General features: G+C 41.2%; 1 protein-coding gene across 1 annotated transcript in view; it reads left to right on the forward strand.

The window, feature by feature from the left end:
• MCTP2 (multiple C2 and transmembrane domain containing 2) overlaps nt 1-13,508 on the forward strand; it is a 173,000-nt gene that overhangs the window by 60,980 nt on the left and 98,512 nt on the right. The window contains exons 6-9 of the mRNA XM_006027694.3: nt 6,066-6,208; nt 6,980-7,056; nt 8,483-8,594; nt 12,057-12,095. Of these exons, the coding sequence (XP_006027756.2) occupies nt 6,066-6,208; nt 6,980-7,056; nt 8,483-8,594; nt 12,057-12,095 (371 nt within the window). The remainder of the gene's footprint in view (nt 1-6,065; nt 6,209-6,979; nt 7,057-8,482; nt 8,595-12,056; nt 12,096-13,508) is intronic.

Raw genomic sequence — 13,508 nt, forward strand, 5'->3', positions numbered from 1 at the left:
ACAATAATCCACTCAAATTGTGGTAAAGGGAGAAGATAATCATATAGCTTAGGCTTTGCAACTTCTAAGTGACTGAGGGCTGAATGCCCAGTGGGCCACACCAGTGGGGATCATATCAGAGTGAGGCATGCCCCTGCCCTGCCCCCTCCACCCCGCCCCCTGCAACAGGTCGCGTGCCATGCTGAAACCCCCTTTCCTCCCCTTCTCCATGGCCATAATATAGTCCATGTGAAATCAATGGAAAAAAATCCAGTTTGACTTTTAGGAATCAGGATTGGGCCCATAGTACTTTATGTGCTTCAATTATTCTGTCTTCTCATTTTAGAAGATACTTGCATATGCATGTGTTAGGGAGAGTACATTTTTTTACACATCTGGAACACACACAGTTACAAGTGCAGAAGATGACCATTATATTGAGTAATTTCTTACTATTTTTATCAGTGTATTTAACTTTCTGAGAAGAGAGAACCTGTTCTGTGACAGGTATATCTAGGGTGTGTTCATCTTGGCTGGTGCTGACTGGTATGTCGAGTCTAATTATTTTAAAAAACAAGCCGGTTTTTTGCCAGCTTGTTAAATCTCCAGAGTGTCTCAGTTTGTAAAAATAAATTCAAATACCTGATTTGAATTGAAAATAAAATGAACATGTTTAAAAATTAATATAACAATACTAAAAGTAAAAAAGACAAACAGAATTGGTTTTCAGAGGTCACACTTTTGCTTTTCTTTTACTGGGATTTGCTGAGGAATCCAAAAAGCTAATAATCATGCATCACATTTACATTATTTCTAGGTCCTTGAGTCATTTCCCCACTGTTCTTGAACATTTAAATTAAACCTTGAAATCTTGCACCTTGCTTGGTCCCACTGGACACCTACTTGGGAGGAAGAATTCAGCACTGCTGACCTGACTGCTTGCAATATCCCATGCCAATTAACTCTATGCTGCCCCCTCCCAAAACACCTGGATACAGCTGGAGTGATGAAGAGTGAAACCTAATATAAAAAAATCTACATGACTGAAGTTTAACTTTGGAGAGTAGCTAGTTTGGATGTCTCTGCTTTGTGGGACCCACCTAGAGACATTTTTAAAGACCCTGATGTTTTTTGGTTAGGCTGGAGTGTGATAGCTGTGATGGGTTAAGACAGTGTTTCTCAACATGAAGGTTGTGTAGGTGGGGTTTCAACTCATTTGAAAATTTACGTTAATGATTAACATAATACTAAAATGCATGTAAACATAAAAATACGCTTTTTGGGAAAAGTAGATTTTTTTTGTTTTTATCAGTGGTGATGCATAGGGGATGCACGTGTACCTCCTGAGAGCGCCGGTACACCCCCTGGCTGGCCACATTCACTGCTTAGGCGATGGGCGGGGGAAGTGGGGGCAGGCAGGAGCACCAGTCCCCCGCTACAAGCACCATCTGCTTGTTGTGGCCACTTCTGGGAGTGGATGTGGTGAATGGCTGGCGCTTGCTTCCACAGGAACTCCTGGAAGCAGTTGCAGTGATCACAGCGATTGGCCATCGCAGGATCGCCCAGGGGACCCCCCCCCTTCCCCGGTTGGCACTATTGGCTGTGGGGGGGCCCCCCCAGTCAGCAGGACTGGTCACAGGGGGGGTATATGCTATTCCCCCCCCCCCCCCCGATTAAGGCAGCACCAGTCGCTCATGGTGGGACCGGAGTTTTTTGACAAAATGATTGGTAGGACATAAGGTGCAAAAGGTTGAGAACCGCTGGTATAGAAAGTATATGAGGGGGGTTCTTTGGCAATATCTTTTACTGCAGGGGTTTTCAACCTTTTTGGATGAGTATACTCCCCGCGGCCGGATGCGGAGACATCTTGTCTAACATCTCTGCCAACTATTTGGTTGGCCCAGCAAAAAATATGACCAAAACCCCATCCAAAAAGTAAAAAAACTTTGCTACTTGTTGTGAAGCCCTTTTCTTGTTGTGAAGTACCTAAAATCACTGTTCTCTTGTGAAAATGTAGCTCTCTTCACCCACCATTTGGAGTACTCCTTTTGAATCTCCTTGTAATATATGTAGGTATCTGCAGATCTCCATGGCCCAAATCAAATACAGATAATGCTTTACTCTTTCTCTCAAAACGTTGCTGCCTACTTGCTGTTATTTTTTTAACTCTTTTTTTTTTTTTTTTTAAATCCTATTGATTTTGACCACTACAAAAATAACAGACAGAAACCTTATGAGAGAGAGGGAAATGAGACGTTGAGAAAGGGTGACACTGAAGCTTCGTTGGATCTAAACAAAATAATTGTGTATTCTTTCCACCCCTCTTTCTGGATGAAAAAGGGCCGTCATTCAGTGCCATGCTCTGCTCCATTTCTAATCCAGTCCTATTGCCAGGGAAGGTTTTATGTTCTAGCTATTTGGTTCCATCCGAGTAAATGCCACAGAGCCACATTGTTTGTGAAGCTCCCTATGCAAAGGTTAAAGTCCATCTGTTTGCTGACACCGAGGCGTCATCTCGTCATTTGTATAATCTCGGAGTTGCATTCTTGAGCAGCCGACCCCTTTTTCCCCGCTTGCCTAGTTGAGATGTTACTTTCCTGACAGTAAGACAGTTGTGCTCAGCTAGAAAACCACTGTGTGTTTCTCTCTCGCTCCCCTTCTCTCTCTCTCTCTCTCTCTCTCTCTCTCATGTGCATGCACTCTCTCTCAATTATTTTCCCTAACAATTAACGCTGTACTAACTTGACACCCTTTCCTCTTTGGCTTTGTAAACCATCATCCCTTTTTCTATTAATTCCAGACATTAATATTTTCTTTCACGCAAGTGCCGCCGTTCACCCGTGAAACAGTTTGAACATTATGTAGCTGTCAAGATACCTAGGGATTACCCAGTATGCCTTGCCTCAGTAAGTGACACCACTGAGGCCTAGTTTTGAGATGTTTATTTTGAGAGTAAGCTGACAAGCATGAAGGCCTGATCCCAGAGTGGCAATCTTATTTAATTAAAGGCCTTTTTTATTATAGTTCCCCCCCCCCCCCCACTGTTTTGTTTTGTTTTGGTGTGTGTGTGTATATCTATCTATCTATCTATCTAGATATACGTGTGTGTGTATACATGTGTGTATGTATATACGTGTGTGTGTACATGTGTGTGTGTGTATAATCAGAATGATTGCTAAAGCCTGACTCACATGAACAGTGCCGCTGTACATAGTCCTACTCCTCTTTTACTGTCTAACAGCTTGGAAAGCTTTCTATGAGATAATGCAGTTGGAATGCTTACTTAGATATGGTCCTCTTGTTTCCTAGGCTTAGAAAAAAGAAGCCAGTATTGTTTTTCTTTTTAATACTTGTGGATGCTAAAGTTATAGGCTGTTTGCTTTTTCTTTCTCTTTCTCTCTTCTTTTTAAAGGCCCCTTCACTCAAATGCTCTTTTCTATTTAAGAAACAGATGAGTTATAGTCATAGACCACCTGCCTCCACTGCCCTATTCATGTTTTCATTCCGTCGCTTACTTTTCTTGTCTAGTCTTGATACTGCCTCTTTCATGTAGTAAATAGTTAAGACTTTTTTTTATTAATAATGCAGTCTGCTTCTGCTTATCCAGGAGATAAAGGCTATTTCTCTCCTCTCTGTTTCTTTCTTTCTTTTTAAAGGAGAAGGGAGTTGGAATATTCAAGAGAAGTTAACAAAGGATGACACCAAATAGCTCTATTCATGTCATTACTGAACTAACGCAGCCTCTGAAGGTTATTGCATATACATTGTTGTTGTTGGGTGTTATCTATCCGTTCCTGTCTGTTGTTTAAAGTACTTGCTGCTGTTCAATATTTGTTTTCAACACATGCATTGAATAAGGGAATATAAATAATAATGAAAGATACTCTGAGTAAGGGCCCAATCCAGACACGCTGAATACAAAAGAAAATCTTCTGTTGACTTTAGCAGTCTTTGGATCCCGCCCTGAATGTGGGATACCCCTCTGAGGACCAGAAAAACAAACTTTCTTTTTGTTTGGTTTGCAACATTGCCCACAAAAAAGGTTGATTTTGATACTTAAGAAAAGAATTTGCTGCAGGTGGTGTTTGACGGTAGATCAACTGGTAGATATTTCATCTTTCACAAAAAAAGCTTTTCCACCTAATTAAGCAGCTGTTTCTGAAGATCTATAGAAGTGAATGAGACTTACATAATACTATCAAAATTAATATTGAATAAGAGCCATTATATAGATATTTTTTCCTAAATAGTTGCATTTAATTTTGCGGCTGGGATTCACTTATTTAAATGTTATTGGTTAGCTCCATACAGACATCGCAGCATAGTTATTTTCTTTTGAGCCTTAAGATTTCTTCTATAAGTGACAACAGTCAGACCTGCAGATACCTGACAAATTCATGCCCTTGCTATTTGGTATAATGAGAGGGCTCATGGTAAATTTGTGGAGTAACGAGTTACTCTGGGCTGCCCTTTGCCATCACTAGACTCAGCAACCAGAGACAGCAGAAGCACAGCTTGGTAGTCTGCGTATAAATCCCGAAGCAGAGAGCAGGTTTCCTCTGTCCTGGGATAGGGTTGTTGGCTTTCTGGCCACCTGAGTGATTGGTCTGAAACTTGGCACATTGTGCTTATAGTGATTTTTTCTTAGTCTGTGCTTTTAGAATGACCACTAATTAGACTAGCCACTAATTGACTTCACATCCGTTTAGTCCTCCTTTTTTATTAAATGGAATGATTAATGGAACATGTTAATTCCTTACAGAAACCGTAGCAGAGGGCATCAAATCTGAAAGATAAGAGAGTGCAGCTGAGTCAGTTATATGCTCTACTGCAACTTTACTCTCTCTTAGTCCTTCCTTTTATACTGACCCTCGAAGACTTGGGTTGCCTTGTTTGTGTAAAATCTGTAGGTGCTGTTAAGTCAGCCATCTGGCTAAATTCTTTAAATCCTTTTGGCTTTGTATCCTGCTGCTGACTATTCATCCACAGCCTTGCCTGGTGTTAATAGTCATGCCTTCAGTTAAAAAAGAATATAGCTATAACGTGTGTGTGTAATTCTGTTCAATTATATATTATGTAATTATATGCACCCACACACTCTCTCTCTCTCAATACATGTATGCTGTGTACGTACCACAGTTTGCTACTGGAGTTTAGTTTACAAATGCTATATTAAGCTTATGTTAATGCTTTCTCTCACTCACACTCACACGCACACTTATGTTAAAAAAATCCCTTTTCTGTTTTCCTTTGACAGCTGCAAGTCTTTCTCTTGCTGCCCAGTAGCAAATCCCCATGTTCCTTGAAGGAACATCTGGTTCATTATTGCCATGAAAAAATGTATCACTTTGAAGATTAAAAGTCTGTATCCTCCAAGCATTATTTATTATCTTTCCTGAACCTCAAAACCAAGAATGTCATTGTTTTGAGTTGCTCAAAATTGTCAACAATATTTTCCATTTAACTTCAAATTTGGAGTAAGAAGAGAGAGGGTACAAGACTGCGCTGTCACTAAAACCCTGTCTTGATTATTTACTGTTGTTTCTGTTGTTTCTATTAGGGCTAAAAGAACTTTTGGTACCTTGTTACTTTTTGTTTTTATATATGGATAATAATCCATTTTCCTTTGAATTCTTAATCTTTTTATTTTTACTTTAGTGTGGCTGTATTCATTTACCTTCAGTTATGTTGGTCCTTCCCCCAAAAATATAACAAGTTAACAAAGTCAGTAAAATAGCTCTTTTTCAAAGTAGCAGGGCACAGAGCAACCAATGTGTAATTCTGCTCTTCTGTACTATGTGGCATTGACCCATTGTGTTCATTATAATCCTTTTATTGACATAGAACAGTCTTTTCCCCCCCTTTTTAATTTATAATATTATGCGTGCATGCATGCAAATGTTGTGGTTATTACTGTGGAACTATTTTCCAAGCTAATCCATTCATTATTATTATGATGATGATGATTATTATTAGTGTAATTATAATTACACTATTATTATTATTATTAGTGTAATTATTGTTAACATTATTGACGAAATTGATGTTAATGTTATTAATATTAATATTATTATTGGTTATACTAGGTACAAGTGATCCATATGTGAAGTTTAAATTAAATGGAAAAACACTATACAAAAGTAAGGTAATGTACAAGAACCTAAATCCAGTTTGGGATGAAAAAGTTATGCTGCCAATACAGAAGCTTGGTCAGAAGCTCTGTGTCAAGGTAAAATGTTGGTTTCTGTTCTATAGCATTTGTAAAAGCTCTTGAGGGCCAGTTGCTGCTTATTTTTCATGTTGTTCAATGTAGGGAACAAGTGTTGAAAACAAAATCAGGACTGAAAGTTTTATAAACTTTAGATTAACATGCCCATGTCTTTGCCAGATGTTACCTTGACGTTATGTTTTCAGTATGTGAAAGTCCCCAATTAAAAAGATTTCTTTGAATGGATATGTTTGAACCTGCTGAGTTAAATTCTCTCCTTGGTTATACTTGAGCCACCTAAATGAAACCAGTGGGGGTTACGCAAGCATAATTTAAGAGTTCAATTTGGCCAGCTGAATTGAATAGAATTATTACCTGTGATGCAGTGATGACAAGTAGCAAAGCCTTTTCTCCTTATGAATAACATTACAGTTAACAAGAGCTGCAAGCTACCAGTTGTAAGCACTAACTGCTAAAACATCTGTAGCTTAAACTGTGACTTTGTACAATATTTGAAAGAATGACCATATAGGATATAGAATAAGAATTCCAGTATATACTTGTGCACGTGTTTTTGTTCACACTATGTGAAAAAACTACTTCACATATACTGTTTAAATATTAACCTGAGGTTCCAAATTAAAAGAGGAAGGTGGTACGTTATCCCTGAAGAGTACTTCAGCTTTGAGTATTGAACTATATAGCAGTGGACTCAGGGCCAACATTTTCTGTTCTTTGTGGATTGTGACAAAACTGGATATGAAAATCATATGCATTTTATTTCGCTCCCAGGTGTATGATCGAGACTTAACCTCTTCTGACTTCATGGGGTCAGCATATGTAATCCTCAGTGACCTGGAACTTAATAGGTATGATATGAATTTACCAGAATTTATTAACAGAGTTTAGTTTAGAAATGATGCATTACATTTTAGTACTTTTGCAGCAGTTCAGAACATTTTCTACACACATAAATTATTCTAGACTAAAGCAGGCTGCATACTTAGAGGAACAGCTCTTCTAGAATAACAACATATGTGCATGCTCTTAATCTGGAGAAAATTAAGAATAAGAATTTCCACACGTATCATTATTTAGGAATAATTATCACAGGATAAGTTCCTTTACAGACAAACCTCAGTCCTTTTTCTGTCATCATGTGGTCTACATGTGGACTTGGAAACTCATTTTTCCTAGCACTTCTGCAAACTCTGTGTGGATAAACTATGGCTCCCCTGGCTATAATATGAGACTGATTCATAAACATAGGATCATAGGAAAGATGGCTGGATGTGACCTCATGACATGAGGTCATCTAGTTCAACTCCCTGCTCAGGGCAGGATCATCCTTCACTAAACAATTTGGGTCAATGCATTTCTCATTGGAACACCCTTGTGAAGTAAGGAGACACGATCATGCAGAGCAGGGAATGGAAGCAGATAGGGATAAACTGATTTGTTTGAGGTGATGTAGAAAGCCTGTGTTGGAGTTAGGAGCTTAACAGAGAACACCTAATTCAAAGTCTAGTCTGACTCATCCAGAAAGTTTGCTTTATAGTTCATTTGCCAGTCAGAGGTGTGGCCATGCACGGGGCAGTGCCAGCTGGAGTGGCAGCTATTTTTGCATCTCTGGCCCCAAAGCAGTGACCATGGCTCGTGCCCTGGTCCTCCCGACTCGGTTACACTATTGCTGTCAATTTTCTTTTACCTGTAAAATGGAGATTTTATTGACTTTCTTCACTGTGCTGCAAGGGTGGTAGGTTATGGATATTGGCTATTGCGCTGGAGGTTGCTTGGCACGATGATTGTCACTGGACAAGCCTACACGCGACACTACATCTTCATAGCAACATGCTATGGTGATGTAACTCATTGCTATGGCAACATAGCATTGGTGGGAACAAAGTGATGCTAACGCTACCTTGCTAAGGTGCATCTCTACGGTGTTGTAGCTGCTAAAAATAACTACGCCGCTGGGATAGTGCAGTAACGGTTGTTACTGCCATGTCATTTAGTACTTCCTAAAGCAAGTACTAAATGACGGTGCAGTAACAACTGCGCCATGAGGGGCACGTGTAGATGCCCGCACTGTGATGAAAGTGGTATATTTTGCAGAATTTGTGAGAACTTTATTTGGGTAAAAAATATACCAGATCTCACTTTCAACACTTAGGCTTAATTTTAAAAACTTCAGACAGCGTGCAGGAATTTGAGCAGATCAGTGTGACCCTTCAGAATGAACCAGAAGTTAACAGGGAAACCCAACCAATACTACATTTTTTTTTCTGCTTTCAGAAGTACTGAATACGTTTTAAAACTGGAAGATCCGAACAGTTTAGAAGATGACATGGGTGTGATTGTGTTAAACTTGAGCCTAGCAGTCAAGGCAGGAGACATCAAGAGAAATGTAAGTGGCTTAGGAAATCAAATTTAAAGCTGGAATGTGCAAAAAGAAGAAACCGCCTTAATCTGATTTACTGGGAAAATGCCACCTTTATTTTCATCCTCTGAGGCTCAGTATTGAAATCTAGATAGTTCATGACTTAAAACCTGGCCACATTTGATTGGATAAAAGTTGCTTATACATATAAGTGAGTGCTTCAGTTCTTGAAAGCCCATGAATAGCAACAGTTCCCATCTATTGCAGAGAGAGAGAGTGTCTGTTATCTGCAAAGCGTATAGTTTGCTAATGGAATATGCATCCTTGTAGCTTTGAGGACTGCTATTCCAGGACATGCCATTTACTGATTGTAGGCGAGGAGAATTTTTTTTAATGCCTTAAAAAAATATATAAAAAAATTCCAACTGGAATTTTTTTTCACACCAATTAAAAATATACAAGTGTGAAATCAAAAAGCACAGATCTGTGATTAAGACCTAGATTGTGCCAACTCTGTATGGGCGCGCAGTGGTGGAAAGGAGAAAAATGGGCACAAAGAGCTCTTTTATGGCAGACTTTTGAATAGCCGAGACCTCAGCCAGTTTCTCCACAGTGAATTTTCAGTCTGATTTTAAATTGGGCTCATGGAGCTGAAGTATGGTGGGTCTCTTGTGTGCATAGCCCCCCCCTACATGTGCAAGTAAAGGCGTGATGTGATCTAATGTGTGATGCACACAATTGCACCTCCTGCCATGCTACATGTGCATGACAAGAGGTGTGGTTGTGAGATTGCGCATTAGACCTCATTGCATCTTATTGGTAGTGCAGAGGGAGCCAGATCCTGGACCCACATCCCTGGGGCTGGGGGGTGCAGCAGCCATAATCCCCAGGGCTTGGGGGTTTTACGCTGGGAACGCTGCACCCCTGGAGCTGGGAGCAATGGCAGCTGAGGCAGCTCCCCACCACAGGGGAGACCCTGTTATACATGCCAATTAGGGCTGTGCGAAGCTTCGGTCACTGATTAGATTCAGCAGAGATTCAGCCTGATTCAGTGGCTGAATCTCTGAATCCGAATCGAATCAGGAGACACTTTAATCTCTCTGAATGAGATTGAAACCTCTGAATTGATTTGGAAAGATTTGGTGATTTGGACATAAGACAGCTTTAAATATTTTGTCTACATACATCTAGGTAACAGGCGGCTCGGGAATGCTGCGATGGTGGGGCGGATGGAGCATCCCACCGGAGCGTAGGGGGGGTCCCTAGCACGCTCGGCTGGCAGCAATTCTAGTCCACTTCCGGGTCCGCCGGGGAGCGTGCTGGAGGGCCCCCCCCCACACCCTCTGGCTCAGTCACTGGTGCCTCCTGGGCTTGGGGGGGCACCCGGGGTCCCCCAGCGGCCAGTCGCCAAGCCGGGGGGGCATAGGGAGACCCTCCAGCATGCTCGGTGGCAGATCCAGAAGTGAACCAGAAGTACTTCCAGTCCACTTCTGGGTTCACCGCCGAGCCCTTGGGGGGGGGAGGGGGAGGGTGGTGGCTCCTGTGGGATGCCCCATCCACCCCAGAATTGTAGCGATCACAAGGTGTGCCTGGTACCTCGAGGTACGTAGAAAAAACATTTAAAGCTGTGTCTATTGCTGATTCTCCGAATCAGCGCTGAATCTTCACATTTGGATTTGGCCGAATTGAATCGGGGACAGTGATCCAAATCAACTAATCGAATCACTGTCCCTGATTTGGGCTGAATCCGAATCGAATATGGCCCATTTTGCACACCCCTAATGCCAATTAAAGCTCAATAACAACCAGCTGTAAAGGTAGTACACATTTTTGCAGTCTGACTTTATAATTGGTTGGAACTTTTTATGGCATGGTAGCTAGTTTGCCCATGTAGCTGGTCTTGAGCTAACCGCACAATTAACCACTGAATTGTGCGATACCTGTAACGTGTAGAAGGGGCCCTATTAGAAACCCAGAATGAGTCAGATATTGTTGGTGGAGGGTGTGATTAATATGAATACATGTTCTGGGTCCAGGTTCTGTGACTGTATCTTTTGCTTTACCGTTTGTGTTATACAGAACATGTATGAACATGTGACTTACTTCCACAGCTATTTAGAGCAGAGGTTGACAAGGGAAAAATTGATGCCAAAAAACACCATATGAACAGAAGCAATTTTCAAGGAGACCAAATTTTAAAAGTATAAAAAAGGCTTCGGGTTAAAAGAATGGACAGTTTTCCGAGGAATCCTATATATAACTCTTTAAACTTTTTAGAATCCAATCCAGTTAAATTGACACATGGTATTCAGAGCAGGTTTGGGATATTTATGCAAATGAAAATGTTACAAAAGGAGGAAAAATAAAAAACAGACTTTGCAGAGAAGCTTGCCTCTTCTGTATTAGTGCTTCCTAGGTAAAGCATTCTTAAATTACCTAATAAGCTAACATGGAAATGCCTGTCAGATTATTTTTGCCTATGGGTATGATTGTTTAAAATCTACAAACAACCAGAAACATTCAGAATATTTATTTGTATTGCACTGATCTCATCTAGCAATGTGAGGTTTATATGCTATAAGGAACCTTTTCCTATCAGACTAGGGAGGGAATGTAAGAGGGAAGAGAACAAAGAACTTTAGTTAGTCATTACAGAGATGAGAGCTCTCTGTAAAAATACTGTAATAACCCCTCTCTACTTACCTGGAAATCTTGCTTGTTTTTACTAATGTAAACCTTTTTGGTCTGGGCTGCGAATCCAATTATCTCAGATGAGAATCTGTGGTATACATGTCACTGTGTGCATTAGAGGGGAATCTAAGGCACACATCTAGAAATGATCTGCTGGAAGGGGCAACAGCTCAGACTTGGGAGCCAGACCTATGAGACTAGTGAGAGGGAGCGGGCAGTGGCAGACTTGGGGCCTTGGGAATAATAGAGAATGCAGCCCTGGTTCTGGGCAGACATCTTGGGCACTCCTGGGTGCGTAGTTAATATTCTGAGTGCAGATGTTTGAAGACTAGGTGCACACTAAAAATTTCATTAACTATATTTTAAACTCTCACGTTTTAACTGCAAATCGTTTGGCCATTGCCAGTAGAATCAGGATAGTGAAATGGCTTTGTCCACATTATGCACTTAACAGCAAGCTGACTTTTTTTCCCCTTCCTTTTTAAATTAGCTTAGTAGGGCCAGATGGCACCACAAGTATGAGCCGTGCATCTTCCTAATGGCTCTGGATTCCTCCATTTTTTATTTTTGATGCTCCCCCCCCCCCTTTTATTTCTGGTGCAATGCAGGTGTTCTGCTTGTTGCTTGTTACGATCCTGGAGGGAGACAGTTTAGCTGAATGCAGTAGTAGATCCAACTCCCTCCTAGTTCCATGCCTTCCTAACACAATTTATAAATCAGCATTCATATGATTTACTAACCACTTTACCTGTTCTACTTCCTCCCCTCTTCCCATTTCCGGTGGAATCTCATGACTAGAGATGGACAAGTCGGAAGAAACGAACTTCTTCAGCCAAGGTAACCCTACACCCTTATCTTCACAAGTTACTCTCCAAATCCTTTGCTTCCCTAACCATCTGCCCTCAATGAGACCTATACATAGTTTGAAAAATCTTAGCCCAGATGACAATTGTTGAAGTCTCTGGTTTGAGATTCCCATTCCTTTCTCTTTCCTCCTATCTGGTGAGGGATGTTGGATGTTTTATTGCTGTACATGTTGCAATAATAGCTAGAGGCTTCAAAAGAAATTAGGGCCCTGTGGAACCATACAGATATCTAGTGAGAGACCAGCAGGCTGTTGCTTATGAAAGCTTATACATTTCTGATTGCATTAGTCTGTCTCTAAGGTCAAGTAGATGTGTTGCATTTCTATGGGGAGAATCTCCACTCTCCTGGTAAAAATTGCCAGCATGCAGGCATTCATTCCATTTTTCATGGAGGGAACATGCTTCATCCATGAGAGACCGGGAAGATCTCTCCTGTGTGTGAGCTTTTCTTACTAGAACGAACGCCTATACCCTTCGATTCAACTTCTCTGTAATTGGGAAGAGTAGAGCTGCCGTTGTCCCCACAAGTCTTCCGTAGACTGGGAGACCCTGGTCTAGGGAAGGCATAAGGAGATGTTTTTTGCCTAACAGGGACTAGGAGGAGGGGAGAAGCAGCCTGCTCCCCAGAGCCTGTACACTCCCAGAAATGTGCATCAGTACAAATGAACACCTATCTATAACCAAAGATGTCACCTTGCCCTGGCTTCTGCCTTCCTTTACCAGAATGACTTGATGCAAATTGAGAGCAGGGGGTCGGACCTGATGATCTGCTCAGGTCCCTTCTGACCCTACCTACTATGAAACTATTAGATGCAGAAAGAGATGAAGTGACTTGGCCAAGGTTACGCAGCAGAAAAATGGCCAAGCTGCAGATGGGATAGCGTTGGCAGAAGGTGTGATTAATGAATATATGGGCATCATTGGCTCCCAGTCCATTGTCCTGGTGTTATATGAAAATGTTTTTCAGTATTTCAGGGGCCAGGTCCTGACTAGAGGCTTCCTTAGATGATTCTATTGAGACCTTCTGGTCTTTCTTTTGGTGTGAACAGCTAGATATTTCTGTTGCCTGCAGGCCCTGTGTTTTAAAAGGTTATTGTGCAACTTAAGAAAAGCCTAGCATGGCTTCAAGGAGCCGAGGCCCAGATCTTGGCATTTCTCCTATCAAGATGTTTGTTTTTGCTTATGTAAAATAAATAATTCATTTCCCTTGGCTTTTGTTCAGCACATTTGTGGTACAGCATGTGGGGAAAACCCACAAGGCTACTTCTGTAAACAGTAGACATGTAGTGTAATTCCTGGGTTCAGGTCCATGCTTTCTTGGTTTACCCAAACAATCCCAGAGATAATGCAGGTCCTCTACAGCTCCTCTCATGCCATAGAGAAA

This window comes from Alligator sinensis, unplaced genomic scaffold (genome assembly GCF_000455745.1).
Source record: "Alligator sinensis unplaced genomic scaffold, ASM45574v1 scaffold857_2, whole genome shotgun sequence".
NCBI classification, from domain to species: Eukaryota; Metazoa; Chordata; order Crocodylia; family Alligatoridae; genus Alligator; species Alligator sinensis.